This window comes from Rhagoletis pomonella, unplaced genomic scaffold (assembly GCF_013731165.1).
Source record: "Rhagoletis pomonella isolate Grant_MI unplaced genomic scaffold, Rhpom_1.0 Rhpom_scaffold_03445, whole genome shotgun sequence".
In the NCBI taxonomy this organism is placed as follows: Eukaryota; Metazoa; Arthropoda; class Insecta; order Diptera; family Tephritidae; genus Rhagoletis; species Rhagoletis pomonella.
The window spans coordinates 1-18493 of record NW_023461997.1 but is presented as its reverse complement, the minus strand read 5'-3'; the positions used below and the strand labels follow the sequence as shown (position 1 = coordinate 18493).

General features: G+C 35.1%; 1 protein-coding gene across 1 annotated transcript; it reads left to right on the top strand.

Annotated features, from left to right (window-relative positions):
* Positions 1-12004: 12004 nt before the first annotated feature.
* LOC118754144 (histone-lysine N-methyltransferase SETMAR-like) lies at positions 12005-13972 on the top strand. The gene has a single exon (XM_036489004.1). The coding sequence runs from the start codon at positions 12926-12928 to the stop codon at positions 13649-13651; it is 726 nt and encodes a 241-aa protein (XP_036344897.1). The 5' UTR covers positions 12005-12925; the 3' UTR covers positions 13652-13972.
* Positions 13973-18493: the final 4521 nt, after the last annotated feature.

Genomic DNA, 18493 nt, shown 5'->3' with positions numbered 1-18493 from the left:
CTCTTACAAATTTTTGTCTCAAAGAAAACTCAATCTTGTAAATGTAGATGTAGAGCCCGACATAGAAGACACTAGAAGAGGAAATCAGCACACCAAGCTATGTAGTTAGTCCCAACAGGCAACCGAAGGTATCGCGTACAAAAAATGTAAAACCACGCCGTCCACAAAATTTACAAGAGCTGCTGGACATCAAGGAGGAATAGAAAGCGAAGGTCAAGGAAACAAAAAAAAATATCGTTCAGTGACAAAATCAACCAGCTCAACGAATCTCCGTCCACAAAGGACGCTTGGAAGTTCGTCAAGGCCTTAAGAGGGGATTTTAAACAGTCTAATAGCAATATGTGGTCCAGTGACAACGACAGGCACTTCCTGGAGTGTATAAAAAATCAGGTTCCGACACACACCGAACAAGGGGAAATCAACAGAGTAACTGAACCCGCTAACCATCTAGAGATCACCTTTGAGGAACTTTCTACCATACTGAGTCGCAAAAATGGCAACTCAGCGGGAGGCATAGACATGATAACGTAAAAAACGCTGAGGGCCCTCCCTGACCTAGCCCTAAACAACATACGCACAGCCACCAATAATGTTTTCTTAGGCAACCAAATTCCTGATAGATGGTGCACCATTAAAATAGTGCCCATACCCAAAAAAGACAAAGACTTAAACGACTTCACCAAATTTAGGCCTATAGCTCTCATTCCAGTTCTTCTTAAATATATTAATTTAGTTATTGAACAGAGAATTTTGAAATTCCTTGAATCCCATGATACTTTTTCTACACACTCCTTTTCCTACAGGAAAGGAAGATCAGCCACTGTATGCATTTACTACATTTTGCACCACGCTGCGGTTCTAAAAAACCAAGGTCTAAAGGTTATCCTGTGCTCTACAGACATAAACAACGCATACAGTCTCATTAAAATAACAAGAATCCTTGAAGACGTCGGTATTGATCACACATACAGGAAACGGAGCAGTAACTTTCTTGCCCTAAGAAAACGAGTACTTGGAAGGGAGGCCATCGATATCACGGATGGGTTGCCTCAAGGCAGTTGCCTCTCCCCGTGTCTTTTTAACATCTACACTAAAGATCTTCATACATGAAGACTCTTAACACCAAAGTCTTTCAATTCGTCGACGACTTTCTGCTTATGTCTTTTAATAAACATCTAGACTCGGCAGCGACCAATTTGCAACAAAAACCAGCAGAATTTTCAAATCTTTGCGACAACCTGAACCTGTCTTTCAACGCCGAAAAAACCAAACTTCTATACCTGTCCAAATCTAACAACAGTAACTTCTCGATTTCTTTTCAAGGTACAAGCATGGAACAAGTAAGATCTCTCAAATTCCTAGGCAGGCACATAAACGCCTTCCTAACTGTAAGCGAACACTACAACCATACCATCAAAAGCTCTAGTAAGAATGTCAATCTCTTCAAATGCCTAACCTCAATCAGAGCAGGCCTCCACCCTCAGGTAGCACTACATTTTTACAGGTCCCTAGTTAGAAGCAAGATTGAGTACTGTAGAACATCGACGGCCGACTGCCCTAAAACTGTAAATAACAAAATCTAGACCTTTCAGAACAGTTTTTTGAGACGCTGCCTTGGGGTAACCCCAACAACTCCTATACCCATGATATACTTCCTAGCCAATGAACTTCCTCCGATATATAGGGCTAAATGGCTCACAGCTGAATAACTGATTAAGACTATTACACTTGACTCATTTTTTAAAAACTTATTAGAAACATTCCCAAATATAAAATCCAATTATGGTAAAGTTTTCGAGGAATTTAGACAGGTTTTTTAGCCGCTTCGACGTGGTTGATGTAGTGACCCAGTCTCCGAATCTCAAAATTATTAGCAATACCCTTTATGACAAAAAAGATAACATTTCCCCTGTGACAATCCGAGCCATATATGCTCAAATCCTTAGAGATTATGTTACAAACAGTTTCCAAATTTTCTTTAAGAATGCGTCCGTGGTACATACAACCACACCAACAACAGCGAATGCGCTTTCAAGCTAAGCATAAAATCGTTGTCCAGTTTTGGTGAGATTAACGCCATCAAAAAAGCGCTCCAAGTGGCCACTGATCTCAGGCACAAAAGGTTAGACGCCCAGCCATACCGGCAAACCCGGGAATGAACGGGCAGATCGCATTGCCAAGGAGGCAATCGATTGTGATTTAATTGTAGACACTAAACTCACCATGGGTGAAGCCTTAAGACACATCAAAGACAAAATACATGATTACTGGCATCTCGAATTTCTGAACTTTTCGCTAAACAAAACAAGTACCCTCTCACATGTTATTCCCAACAGACAAAAAAGATCTTGGTTCCACAAATGTAGGCTGACGCCTAGACAAATAAAAACAACGCTTAACAGAATCCTCACAGGTTATACATACGATGTGGCCTACTTCGAGAGAATCAACATTCGTAGCCACAGTATACATACGTGGGTGCGGTCAACAGGTCAATTTTGGCCATCAAACCTTTCATTGTAATCGTTACGAAAACACCAGAGGGGATTTTGAAATCTTCAAATATAACACCAAATTTGAGGAAATTTTCCAAGACTACAACACTGATAAAATGACTCAATTAGCGGAATTTCTGCAAACCATTGAAGCTTCCTTTTAAATGTAATGTTGTATTTTCTGGTTTAATTTGTGGTGTACATTAAGCCGGGTCGAAAATCTAACTATTCTCACATCCCTTGGTAATAGTGAAAATATATTGTATCATGACGTCAACAACAAGCCTGCAAAATATTAGTCTTTTATTTTAATTGTAAGAGCCCGCGCATAGACCGCCAAGTGACCCACAGCACACTAGTCGAATAAGACCAATTCTTGTTAAAAATTCTGGGTTCAGCAAAAAGGTTTGGTGCATATTATTAGGTAATGAATCCGTTAATTCAAAAGATAAAGTCAAATATCATTTCTCTCAGCCCTTTAGCTTATCGTCAATCTCAAAGTTATATTTTTTCAATAAAATTTTAATTGTTCTCTTGATAATTGCACTGGCCTATAGTGAAAAGATGTAAAGAACAGCATTAATATTGCTGGCGTGCATTTAGGTCGCTGGTTCCAAATATTCTAATCGGCACCCTGAAATTGTGCATATGGAAACTGCATACGAAATAATGCATATGAAAAAAAAACCGAAATAATGCATATATGCACAGTTTCGGTTGAAAACCGCAATAACGCATATTAGAAAAATCGAAATTATGCATATGCACACTTTTGTTTGAAAACCGAAATAATGCTTATGAGAAAAACGAAGTAATGCATACATGCACAGTTTCGACTCAAAACCGAGGTAATGCATATAAGAAAAACGAAGTAATGCATACATGCACAGTTTCGGTTCAAAACCGACATAATGCCTATGAAAAAAACCGAAGTTATGCATACATGCACAGTTTCGACTCAAAACCGAAATAATGCATACTATGACAAAAACCGAGATAGTGCATACATGAAAACGAACTTCTTTCTGCGTAGGCGGCCTACGGCCGCGCTTATGGATTATAACCCTTACTAAGTAGAATTCTCCTTACTGTGTTGCCGGAAAAGGGGGCGGAAGTATTTTTGCGCAGAACTTTTAGTTGTGTAGGCGGCCTTCCGCCGCGCTTATGGATTATAACCCTTACTAAGTAGAATTCTCCTTTCTGTGTTGCCGGAAAAAGGGGAGGCGGAAGTAGTTTTGCGCAGAACTTCTTTCTGCGTAGGCGGCCTTCGGCCGCGCTTAGTGATTATAGCCCTTACTATGTAGAATTCTCCTTTCTGTGTTGCGGGAAAAGGGGGCGGAAGTATTTTTGTGTAGGCGGCCTTTGGCCGCGCTTAGGGATTATAACCCTTACTAAGTAAAATTCTCCTTTGTGTGTTGCGGGAAAAGGGGGGAGGAAGTATTTTTGCGCAGAACTTCTTTCTGCGTAGGCGGTCTTCGGCCGCGCTTAGGGATTATAACCCTTACTAAGTTTAATTCTCCTTTCTGTGTTGCCGGAAATGGGGGGCGGAAGAATTTTTGTGCAGAACTTCTTTCTGCGTAGGCGGCCTTCGGCGCCGCTTAGGGATTATAACCCTTACTAAGTAGAAGTACATAATTCATATGAGAAAAAAACTAAATTATCCGTATGCACACTTTCGTTAAAATACCGAAATAATGCATATGTGAAAAACGAAGTAGTGCATACATGTACAGTTTCGGATGAAAACCGGAATAATGCATACGTGAAAAACAAAGTAATGCATACATGCACAGTTTCGGTTGAAAACCGAAATAATGCATATGAAAAACCCGAAGTAATGCATACGTGCACAGTTTCGGTTGAAAACCGATATAGTGCATATGAGAAAATACCGAAATTATGCATATGCATACTTTCGTTTTAAAAGCGAAATAATGCATATGAAAAAAAGGAAGTAATGCATGCATGCATAGTTTCGGTTGAAACCGAAGTAGGTTCCCCATTCTAATCTTTTTTTAATATTAGCTATAGTTTGCGAATTTTTGCAAATTATGAACAATTTCGGTAGTTCAAATAGAAAAGCCATTATTTTCCATCATCGTGGAAAAATTTTGTTTATGCAAATGAGTATGGAAACACTGAACAGGTACAACTTCTAGAAACACTAATTAGTTTATTTATGTTTATGCATACAATATAAAAATTGCAAATATAGGAAAATTACAAAAATTTTTGTTCAACATATTTTAAAATAATTTGTTTATAATCTAAATGACTTTCATTGATTTATGTATATCTAAACACTAATTGCACGTCCCTTACTTTCATATAACGGCAAATTTAGAAACCGCGAAAAATGGGCTTCTTCTGTGACTAATGAAACCATTCCGCACCAATTTTCAAGACTGCATAAATAGACATAAAATGGGTGTTTCTCACCCTTATTGTATAATGTTAATATATGTAAATCAGGGATGATAAATTAATTTTTCGAAACTGTATCAAACGCCGGAAAAAATTTACCAAATCAAATAAAAATGTCCCAACAAAAAATTGTAAACGCTTCAAAGAAACAACGAAAGTTTAAACAAATATACATTTATTTAACGCCTTTTAATTAAACATCTTGTAAAAATATACACATATGTGTAAAAGTAGAGAAAAATTAGGCAAGCATTTCACTTTCTGTGAGATCGTAAGTCACATTTTGGTTTCAAGACTATGTATTTTTATATCATGACAAAAAATTTGAGAAGATTTGATATAATCTTTTGGTTTTATTAAAAAACTGAGGGTTTTAACTTGTAATCTACTACTACATTTAGTACATTTCAGATTCTGAACAGAAAAGACACGTTTAACATTCGCGGAGGAATGTGGAAAAGATAATATTCCTTGAGCTATTTTAAAAATGCTTGCAAACATCGGGTCGTACAATTCGTTTTTAATTAATTTAATTTGTACCCAAAACTCGCATATATTTAAATTTTTTTTCAAGTTCTCGTGCTGCCATTTCTATAAGAAATCGGAATTGCCAACCTTGTAACGTAACACAAATTTAGTAGAAGTTTGTATGAAGTATACAAGGAAGAAAGTATAAATAAGTAGATGTGTTTAACCAACGTATATATAAAACTAATCGAAATATGCACAGCGCTGCATTTCCAAATAGTACCAAAAAGGTCTATGTGGTGTCAGTGTACTTTTTGTTTTCAAATTGTACCAAAAAAGCGCAATTGTGGCAACTTTATCATCACTAAATACTTATATGGTTGAAACTACTATTAACTTATCAAACGATTCCTAATCTTTGACAATACACGTTTGACTTCATTCACCACAATCTTGAAAACTGACCAAATCGGCGTGACCAAGTCCATGGTCCTTTTGATATGACATAAACATCCGAAAACATTAAAACGTTTGAAATAAATCTCGTCTCACTTTTTTGTATTTTTCACTTGGTTTCTGAAGTAGTGAAGAATTGAAAATTCATAAGGGAAAATTATAGTTTTTATAAGTTTTATCTTAATACCTTAAAAACTTGTAGACTTATTGAAAAATGATAAATGAACGCGAGGTACTAAATTTAATAACCCTTAATTTAATATATCATCATGTTTATAACAATTAACGCATTCCATAGATGTTACGAGCCAAAGTTTCATTTTAAAAATTCATACACTTTGATTCAATTGCGGGGGCTAAAGATAAGTTTTAAATTAATCTTTCGTGGCCAATAACAATTGGCTTAGACCTAAGACATCATAATATTACTATTACAGTACGGTCAAATGTCTTTTATTATTATTATAGCCTAGTGTACATACCGTCCACCGCGCGGTTCGTGAGAACCAAAAAAAACGTGATTAGCGTCAGCATGCATTTTATCCCTGAACCCCTGAATTGTAATTACATTTATGAATGGACATACGTACATATATTTATGAATTTAATTAAAATAATTGTTGTTTTTTTAATTTTTTAATTTTTATTTTTGTAATACAAACACAACAACCATGAGTTATATTTCATGTGTTCGATACCTAATTAATATATAACTTTAAACCAAATGGAAAAATATTTAAATGACCTATTGATAGGAACGTTATTTTATACGAAAATACATTAAAGACTTACATAACTAGGGGGTAATAATAACATTAACAATTAAAAATTACAAAGCCTGTGAAAGGAAATATAGGGAGAAATGACTGGATTGATAAAAGGAAAAGGTAGTGAAAAATCAGAGATGAATAAAGGAGTAACTGAGCGATGATATATGTATGTACACACTTGAATAATCGTTCTGTAAAAAATCGCTTCTGAAGTGCAATGTGCTTTTTACGCCCCTGATCTCCAAAGGTAAAGTATTCCATAGACGGACTGCATACACAAAAAACTGACGTTTAGATATTTTGGAATTAAAGGTCGTATAAAGCAATTGCGAAGAACGCGCTGATCGAGTTGCTTGAAATCGTTCGTAGAGGTAAGAAGGATCCTGGTTTACCAATATTTTATGTAGTTGTATTAGAGCCTTGAGTTTCAAATAGTTATAGTTATAGTAATAGTTCAAATAGTTATAGTAATAGTTCAAATAGTAGTTGACAGGTTATTCTGCACAATACCGAAGATTTTGTGACCGCAAAATTTTATTACTAAAAAATATTACCACTTGTCACCGCGATTCTAGGTACGTAGGTAATGCAGTGAAAATATTCAGCAATTCAGCTATGAAGATTTGTGAAAATTCCTGTATTGCATATTTCACGGGGCAATATTTTGTTATCAGCTTATGAGATGGTAACGAAAATTTACCGGTTACAAGAGAGCACAGAATGCGAAAAAGGTTTAAAAATTTACAGATACTTTAATTACCGGTTACAAAATTTATGTTACCGCAGAATAGACCTATGAATATATTTTTATGCTTGTTCGGAGATGTGATCTCTGCACTTAATATCAAAAATATATCGTGCAATATTATTAAATAAGACATTGAGCTTTCTGTTGCACGTAGTATCGCAATTAGCATACAGCTCGCAACCATAAAGCATGGTTGGAAGCAAATATTTCTTGGCTAAAAGCAGTCTGACTTTAATTGGTGTGAAGTACTGGGTAGTCCATAAGGAGCGCAACATTCCATACACTTTGCCTATTACTTTAAAAATGTGGTCCTTCCATGTCAATGTTCTGTTGAAAGTCACGCCCTGTTTTTGCATCATCAACGATATTTATTACCGAATTGCCTAGCGTTACTTTTGAATAATTGTCTTACTTACAAGTGTTTTTTGTAAATTTTAATACACTGGAACTTGCTCGGATTCCATAGTAGGCCATTATCAGTAGCCCAGCCATTTACTCGACACAGATCAGCATTAAGATTACGTATGCAAGCATTAATTGACTTTAGTGGGCAATCCAGATATAATTGCACGTCACGGTAGATCGTTCACATATGGGTCAAAATTTCTCAACTGGACCTCGGATTTCAGTCAAGTTCGAATTTTTGCGTGAAAATTTGTGTATAGAGAGGTTTCTAGATGTGAAAGGGATTCTGAGAATTTTTTTTAAAAATTTGAATTTTTAAAATTTTTAGAGGCAAATATATTTTTAAGCAATGTTTTTTTCAAAACCACTTTTCTCTTAAAGTATTTGACTAAAGTTGATGGTTTTTTTTGTAAGCGTAGTGACGGCTTAAAAAAATATTTTTATAATTTAGAATTTTTTTTTTTTAATTTATACATTATAAATATTCAAGTTGCATTAAAAATATGTTCTCAATGAGTTTCACATTTCGTTTATATTTTCGAAAACTGCATTTATTGAAGAAAATATTTGTAAACAAAATTGTTAGATCTTTTCTGTTACTTACAGCAACATTTGTCACAGCGCGCACGCATCGTGAACCATGTACGCTCACCGCCTTTGCACGCAACGTGTTCACTAGAAAGCGCGTACAGGAGCAACTAACAATTGGCTCATATTTCTGACTTTTAACGTAACCTCATATAATAATGATGGCATTTATGGTATTTTTAATGCATTTTTAGGTTAAGTTTTGGAGGTATGTGTTAAAATAATCCCATTAATTCCATATTTTCGGAGTTCACACACAACATTATTACCACGGAACGGATTTTTAGGACCTAAAAACCTACAAAAAAAAAAGGGAAAATAGGAAGGAAAAGGCACTAGAAGGCAAAATAAGGCACTAAATAAAGACAAAAACCGAAAAATAATAAAAAAAATTGATTTATTTTAGAAATATTTATTTTACAGGTAAAAAGAGAAAAACTATGAACTACATAGTTTTATTATATTTATCAAAAATTTGTACTTTGAATCTTTGACTATTTTCTCCATTTGAGTTTTTAACTCGCAAAACTTTAATCTTTATAGTTGTAGTAACATTGAACCACAAGATGCATTTTGAAGTTTTCTGGCAGCATTTTTATTAGATGTTCGCGAAGAAAAGCCTTAAATGTAATAAACGTGCGCTCGACGTGAGTTGATACAAGTGGCGCCCAATTTAAATGTGGAACGTTTAAAACTTTCATATTATCAGGAATAAGGGCTTGCCCTTTACAATTAAAGTTAGTAAAGGCGAATATCTTAAAAAAGGCAACTTCAGATGTGTAAATGTATATAGAATCAGGGAAAGCTAAATCGTAGTTATTCTTAATCGAATATACCCTCTCTCTTTAGCAGAAAAAAGGCAATTTCGATAAAATCCGTTCCCTGATTATCACAAACATATGGGCAAATTTTCGGTGTTATATATGCATCGGTGCACTTTTTATTGCATTTTTAAGACGTTTTTGAAGTTAGGTTTATATGGGAGGTATGCTTTAAAATAAATCGATTTCGCCAATTTTTCGTTTTTTTTTTATTTCTTCATAAATGTTGCACACGGAACATTGAGGTTATACGCCGACTCCTATTTTTCCAAAAAATTGTGTGGGGCTGTACCACTGTGCGACGTTGAACGCTTGAGCAATAACAATAAAAAAATTATTAGACATAAGATTTACATACTTATGGTTGGCTGATGGCGCTAGAACCATACAGTTGCGTGTGAACTCCAAAAAATGGACTTGATCAGATTATTTTAACACATACCAAGTTTAACCTAAAAATGCCTTAAAAATACCACAAATGCCATCATTATTATGTATATAAGGTTATGTTAAAAGTCGCAAATATGAGTCAATTGTTAGTTGCTTCTGTACGCGCTTTCTATTGAGCACGTTGCGCGCATAGGCGGTGAGCGTGCATGGTTCACGATGCGTGCGCGCTGTTGCTGTCAAAAAAAGAGAAAATCTAAAAAAAAAATTTAAAATTTTCTTGAATAAATGCAGTTTTCGAAAATATAAACGAAATGGAAAACACTCATTGAGAACATATTTTTAATGCAACTTGAATATTTAAAATGTTTAAATAAAAAAAATTATTCTAAATTATAAAAATATTTTTTTTTAAGCTCTGTCACTACGCTTACAAAAAAATTTCATCAACTTTCGTCGAATACTTTAAGAGAAAATTAGTTTTGAAAAAAGATTGCTTAAAAATATATTTGATTATAAAAACTTTAAAAATTAAAATTTTCCAAAAAAATTCTCAGAATCCCTTTCAAATTTTCACGCGAAAATTCGAACTTGACTGAAATCCGAGGTCCAGTTGAGAAATTTTCACCCATATAAGACAAACAGCAACGGTCCAAATATTGAGCCATGCGGCACACCTTCAATAACACACAAGAAGCTAGACACAGAGCTACCAACGCATACCGCTTGTGACCTCCCTAGGAGATAATAGGGCATTCGCACGAGGCGATTTTTCAGGCCACTTTTAGTTGAAAGCAAAAATCGCCTCGTCCGAACGGCCTTTCAACTAATCGCTTTCAACAAAGTTGGTCGCCAGCCAACTTTGAGCTCGTTCAACTTTTTTTCCTTGCAACCCTGTGTTTGTTAACATTCTGTATCAGTGTTGGGATATGAAAATGTTCCTTCAGTACGAAATCTATACAAAAAATGTACTTTTCGGCTATAAATTGTATACACTTTTTAATTCGCTCATATATTTTCTTAGTACATTCCCTTCAAGACCAATGATTTTATGGTATTCATGAGAAAGTTTTATTGTTTAGATATGTACATACGTTTACGTATTTTACACTTTTACAAATTGATTCCACGTGCACATGTGTTGCATTTAACGCAAATATGTATGCACACATTTTCAGGTATACATCTTAACAAAAAGCATATTTAAGTTATTGTTAATAGATAAAAGAGACATTTTATTTGGATTCAGTACTAAAATTGGATATTTTAATAGAATTTCAAGTGCTTATCAAAACTTTACGAGAAGATTTGACCAGTTATCTTAATATTATTCAATTTTAATTATTTTTTGTAAAAATACGCTTTATATTTTAAGAAAAGCCGTACAAATCCAAGGTTCAAACTTTGTGCAACATTAAAAAAACCAACACACTTTCGTAAAAATTTCGATCTATTTAATTCGGTTTCCTAGATTTATTTTGAGTGTGTGGTTTTTTAGCCCATTAAATTTTAATATAACTAAGTTTTTTAAGATTTCTTTGATGAAGGTGTTGCTAATTTCCTACATATAAAAAAATCGTCGAACACACTTCGTATGGAAGAAAATGGCTGACATCGTCGACAAAACAAAATTGCCAAGTTCAACGGTAAGTCCCAGCTACTTTAAACTTGCACTTTATTATACTAAAATTGAATGGGCTAAAAACTAAAGAATATTAATAAAGCTCGAATTTTTTACGACAGTATGTTAGTTTTTGGATGTTTCGCAAAGATTTAATCTTGGGTTTATACAGTTTTTCTTAAAGAATACATTATAGTTTATAAACAGATAATTAAAATTAAAGAATAATAAAATAAATAGTAAAACCTTGTCAATATGTGAGTGCCGTAAAGGTATTATATTTAAGAAAATCTCTTCTTATAACTAACGAAGACTTTGTTTCTATATGAAGCTGACTTTGACATTTTGTTTTAATAAAACTTAGTATCGAAAAGTTTCTTTAAAAATTTGGCAAGGTTTGTTATACTGGTTCGTTCAAGCCATTTTTCAAAACTTACAAAGGTAAATACGAACAGGCGAACTGTGAATTTTCAGAGCTATATATTTTTAGTATTCATTACAAAATTTTACCAAAAAGTACTGCGTAGTAGGAAAGTATATTGTAAATGAAATTGTATCAAACTAGTACAATTGTACCAAAAATGCCACCACTGTTCTGTATACATACTTTTTTTTCTTTTTTACTTTTTTACTCTTATTTTATCTTTCAGCTTCGCTAAAAGCACTTCTACCAACGCTTGGCTTACCAAATTTACGCCAATTGATAAAATTTTGCGATTTAAATTCATTTTCAATAATGTAAATAACGATTAGTGTTGAATCGAAAATCGCCTCGTCTGAATAGGGATGGCAACTTTTTCACTTTCAACTTCTCATTCAACTACGTATTCAACTTTTGTTGCCTGTAAAATCGCCTCGTGCGAATGCCCTATAAGATCTGACCAGGCTTACAGCTTGGCTTGAGTTTTAAGCAAAGTAATTTGTGGTCACCGAAGTCAAAAGCCTTTGAGTGATCAACTAAAGTTAAAAAAGTTATATGATCTTTGTCCATATTTTGCCTTATATCGTCAGAGTAGTAATGCAGCTTCTGTTCGCCCGGAAGCCAGATTGATGAATACTAATAAGTGAATATTTACTCACAAAAATGTTTTTTTGGCGATGCATTATTCGTTCCAGAACCTTGGAAAGCAATGTCAAAATGGCAATTGGTCTGAAGTCACCATTTGGTTTCAAAAGAGGGATAATTTTAGACTTCTTCCAACAGCTCGGAAAGACGGACGTTGTCAATATAGTGTTCAAAGCGTATTTAAGGTAAAGGGGAATGAATGGCAATATACATTTAATGAATTTAGGATGGATTCCGTCAAGACCAACGGCGTTGGATTTCACAGAAAGTATGGACTCAACAACATCATATGCATCTACGCATAGAAAAGAAAACGAACTCAAGAAGTTATTAAGACAAACATTATAACCTTCATAACATTTATTACTACGAGGACGAGACAAATTAACAAACTTTGCATTTACTTCATCAACATTTACAGACAGAGATTTTACTGTGGATGCCAATTTCACGAATAGGCTTTCATGTCTGCTTTGAGCTTACTGCAGTTCCGAATTGGTGCTCATAATATTTTAACTTTGTATGAAATTAATTTGATCGTTAGCAGATTGGATCTAGCGAACAGATTTCCAGTTGATTGAATTAACACTTTAATAGTAAATATTTTAAAGTTACGGTAGGAGTAGGAAGACTGGTTGCTAACAGAACGAATGTCGAAGGTGAGAAAAATAAGATAATGTTTCGAGAAATTTGGAGCTATAAGTTGATAATACAAAAGTACACTAGACAACTCGTGAAAACGATTGTGAAAACGGAGAAAATCGGCCATCATTATGTGATACAATACTTTTATTTGAAAGGCCTCAAACGCCCATCCATTATAAAAGCTGAATTAGATTATACTTTGGGCGGGTCTGCTCCTTCGTTAACAACAGTAAAATATTGGGTAGCAGAGTTTAAACGAGGCCGTACGAGCTGCCAAGACGAGCATCGCAGTGGTCGACTAAATGAGGTGACGACTCCAGAAATGGTGAAGAAAATCCACAAAGCGGTAATGGATGATTGTCGACTGAAAGTGCGCGAGCTAGCAGATATAGTAGGCGTTTCAAAAAGTACGGTACATCGCGTATTAGCTGAAGATTTGGAAATGAGAAAGCTGTGTCCAAGATGGGTGCCGCATTTGCTTACACTCGTCCAAAACCAGTGTCGTGAAGAGGTTTCAATTGATTATTTAGCGAATAATGAATCAATGTTTGAATTGCTACCTCATGCACCCTATTCGCCAGATTTAGCCCGCTACTATTTTCTGTTCCCCAACTTCAAAAAATGGCTCCGTGGTCAAAGATTTTCTAGCGATGAAGAAATGATGTCGGCAGTTAATGGCTATTTTGAGGAGCAAGACAGTTCTTATTATAAAAGGGGGATCGAACTTATTGAGCGTCGCTGGGAAAAGAGTATATAGCTGAAAGGAGATTATGTTTAGAAATAAATATATCTTTTCCCAAAATTTTTGTGTTTTCTTTGTTAGGTCGGGTACTTCTGGGACCACTCCCGTAAAGTCACCATGGAAGGGCATATCAGTATGAAAAGTAGATATGTGCTAATAGAGTATGTACGATATCTCTCAAGTGGGAATAAGGTAGAAGGAAATGAGAACAGTTACAGGAAGAAGGAAAAAATAGCAAATATAACAAATAAATTTATAAATTAAAGTCATACATTCTAAAATCGGTCTTAATTTAAAAAAGTTATCTATATTCATACAAAAGTTTGATTACACATGCATAGAAAACACTGATGTCAGTTGTTATTTTCTTTTGAGTTCCATTGCGAACTGCAGAACTTACGGCTATTCTTGGTGAGGCTCACGTGGATGTCTATTCTCCCGTCTGCTTTGTGCTCAATGTCTCGCAGCGCAATAGATCTCGTACTCTGCTTGTAGAAATGTGTTACGGCGCTAAGAAGTCGACATCGGTCGCTAGCAGAACCTAGGTAATTATAACAGCCGTAGCTTTGCTGTTGTTGTCATTATTGGGAACGAGGAAAATATCACGTACCGGTGGAGCAATCATGTTGACAGCGCTACACAGCTTGGAGAAGGTATCTCTTCGGATCTCTTCATGCACTCGGAAAGTTGTTCGATGACGCTCTCTTTCTGCTGGTCCATCTTTACTTGCATTTGTTAAACCCAGTTATTTGACTGCGGGCTCTCGCTTCTTGCACTCTGAGTTATTGGAGAGGCAGCAACTTGACGGGCTGTTTTTTTCTTGTTGTTATCTCGCGGAAACAATATAAAACATTTATTTGTTCATTTTATCTTTTTCTTCGTTTTTTTTACACGAAATTTTCACAATAGTGCGATGAATTAAGGGCTGGCCTGTACGGGACTTTGTTTGAGTTAGTTAAATTATTTTACTGTGGAAAAACGCGAACATATGCACAAAATATTGCCGCACTGTCCGCAACACGTCTACTCAGCACGCTTGCACATCTTCACTTTTGATATCCCACCCACGGTAAAAATAAAATTTTGACCAGTTTTAACAATTTTTTTGTTGTTTAATATTCATAATTTTTTTTGTAGAAGTATAGCCCGCTATCTAACAAAAACCATATAAATCCGAATGTAAGACTTTGTGCAAAATATATAAAAAGTTCAATGAAGTTTCACCGAAATTTCAAACTTTATAAAATTCTTTTTGAAAAATTCGAAGTATAGCCCATTAAATTTTAGTACAATAAGGTGCAAGTTTGAAGTTTCTAGAAGGACATTCATATTTTTTGGACGGTAAAAACATTCTTCGTCGAATCATGACACCCAGTTGTAAACTTACGCCAGATTGCACCTATATTACCCAATATAATAAAAATGCCATCTTTTATTCGGAATATTTACTTAAAACTTTGCGAGCTTGTTTATTTATTTTAATGTGATATTAAACTTAAAATTTTAATTATTCATTTTTTATGTTTTTTTCGGTTCATAGCCTCTGACAAGATTAAATAAAAAAGTAACATTAATCAAATTAAATTTCTCAAATTAGTTCTGAAGGTACATTTTATGCTTAAGTTTGTTAGTTGCTTTAACATGGACTCTTGCGGAAAGTGTGGCAAATCATTTGCGCCAAATGATACCTTAATTGTGCGGTGCAGTGGTTTTTGTCAAAAACAATTTCACCGTACTTGCTGTGTGGGCCAAATATCAGAATATGATGTTAGACTATGTTCAAACAGGGCAGTTGGCTGAGGCAATTAAGCTTTAAATTGCGGCATTGAGTTTGGTGTTCACACACGCCTCAGCTACGCAATTAGCGATACGAAATCAGCTGTTAGATTACCTACAGTGATGGAAAAGTTGGTACAATGGTACTTTTATTTAATTTGAACGTACATTCGGTACAAACACAATTTTAGGTACATTTGGGGCCAAATAACTCCCAGGAAATCGGTTCTTATTTTTGTTGAAATTTCAATGCATTTTCTGGTGCGAGCAACTGGTCTAATAGCTTCCCTCCTTTGTGAAGGGGCATACAAATGATACAGAAGGGTGGTCAAAGTAGCGCACCTGTAGTTGCTTTCGCTAGATAGACAAAATATTTACTTTTAAAATGTCAGACCGAAGAACTGGGAGGAAAGTGATCCACTTTTTCTTCAACATAGTTTTGTTTCGCACCGCTCGAACAGATTCTTTTCATAGCCAAAATTTGTTTAATGTGAGTGTAGAAGTTGATACGGTATCGATGGGAATTGTTATCCTCTTATTTTCTTTATATAGAAATACATATTTACTTTTTAGGCACATCTATCTACTTTTAGGTAAAGTTTTCCGTAAATAAGGTGCAATTTATAATTCAATTTTCCTTCCCTGATGGAATATCAGCTGTAAAAGAGGACCAGAAGCAAACAGCTGATTGCTGTTTGTTCAATAAACATACGTCCAAGTCAAAATTAAACATACCTAGCAGAGTTGCATAGAGAATCTGACACAAATTAATTGCCACAAATTAATTGACCTGAGCACGGACTTAAGCTGCCACACTACTATTTTCCACCTGGAGATCTTTATATCTCGGGTCAAGAAAACAAGCTAACTGCTCTGGTAATACTTCAAAGTCTTCAAGTGCAAGAGTCGTCTTCGAGTGTAAACCGCTTTTTGAGGGAATAAACGATACTGGATTTGAAGTTGGTCACTTGTCACTTTGGTTTCGCTACATACAAATTTTGTTGCTACGTGTAGCGGCTTCAAAAGTGTTATTAAACCTTCCATTATACCCCATCCATGCTCAAATATCTCCAAATTGAGAGCCGTTGACGAATTTGTGTATGCTCTGTCACCTAAAATTGCTCACACAGCTGAGCGATTCCGGTACAGAACATCGCACATAAAATAAATGGAGTCCCATCGAGTAGGGCAGCTTTGAACCAAACGTTCTTCGTTAATTCCTAGCTGTCTTTGTTAATTACGGCTGTCGTTGTAATATTGGAATGTTTAAAATGGGAAACTATTTTCTGAGCTTTGCTTTGAATCATATTGTACTCCTCAATGTTTTGCAGTGCATCTTTAATGCACAACTGCAACGTGTGACCTGCACAATTTATATTATCTTTATTCAAAAAGCGGCCTGCTGCTTTCATGACGTTAGCATTATCATGAACGATAGAATGAACTTTGGTACAGATATTCCAATCTTCTTGTACCATATCTAACATTATCGCGATATTGTCAGTGGTAGAGCGTTCTTCCATGCCAACAGTATTTAGCGTATGTGTACACAAAGACCAGCTATAATCAATGTAGTGTACGGTCATGGACAAATACTCTTCATGTGCCTGGGGGTAAGGCACCTTATATCTGAGATCAACTTCTTTCAGGAAGTTAATAAATCCTTGGCTGTGCGAAAAAGACAATGGCAATTGGCACATACACAGCTATCATTTTTGCGAGAGCTTTGGTAATATTATCTTGTCTTTTTGACGGACAATGAGGCGCGGCTTCTTGCGATGACGATGACTACGAGTCCCTCGGTCTTTTAATCATAACACCTTCTTCATTGTTGTTTGCGGGCTCGGGACTGAATGATTCATGTATGCTAGAATCAGAGCGCTCCTCTTCGTTTTCATCTTCATGCAAAAGTCTAAATGAATCGGAACAGAGTATCAACTTAACTGTCTAGATTACAAACTTTGTATTTTCTGTTTTTTAATTTATATGGGTTTAATGGTGCCTTCTGTTATCATTTTGGTACATAAATTTATAATAGTATGCTCTGATGAAGTAAAGACAGAAATATCTGTTTGTTTTTCGGCACATACCTTTCCTTTACCGATACAGAAAGCTTGTGTTTCTGCTTTAAATGCTTGTGCACAGTTGAAGTGGATCCTCCATAATGCAAATTGGTGTCACATACATTACACTTGACGAATCCGTCATTCATCACACAAGCATACTTCAAAACCCAGCTTCTTTTAGGCATGTCTAAAGCATTAATATTTACGAGTTGATAATGCACGTAGTTATCGGATCGTTAACAAATAAAACTATTGAAACACACCCACCTGCGAATCTAAATGATGACCGACAGTTGAAGAAATTTTTGTGTTTAAATGAACATTTTTTAAAATATCTTTCACAATTATTTCACAACAATACGTTCATCATACTACTTCTCGCTTTAAGGAAACTTCATTAAATAATTTTGATTTTAAAAGCTTTAAATATTTTGTGAAAAGAATCTATAATTTGAACAAGGTGTTACAATAAAAGTACAAAATCTTTAGGTGAATGAATAAGAATAAGGCTTTGTCAGCTTACTTTTTGTACCAAAAGTGGCCTACCAACCTAATGTATGAAATGCACTTCTAGTGTCTAACAACAACAACACAAATGGGCCAACCAAACAAACTACCGAAATTAGAATATGTGACAACAACAATTATATGGGGAACGGCGCCAACTATTAGATAATACGTAACTACTTGACAAAAAGCAACACCAGAGGGAGCCGAATACACAAAGCAAAAAATAAAACACAAAAGAAAAAGAGAACAAAAGTCTGGGGAACGTCCTGCTACAGAACAAGGCGAGAACAAAAGTTTTGAGAACTTAACGTTAAGAATGAGAGGGGCGTCTGCGTGTTCGGAGGAAAAGTAGTTTCAGTGAGAACCAGAAATGTGGTTTCCTAAGCCAGAGGAAAGCTGGATCATTTCAACTTCCAGATCCTTATCATTATGGTGAACCATTTATGGAACAATTTCTCATTTTCTGTGAAAGAAAAGTTCGTGTCTTAAGTCTTTCGTCAACTTT

Bases quoted from the DNA above. Each gene is read 5' to 3' on its own strand.
- LOC118754144 (XM_036489004.1), top strand. From the start codon at position 12,926: ATGTTTCGAGAAATTTGGAGCTATAAGTTGATAATACAAAAGTACACT.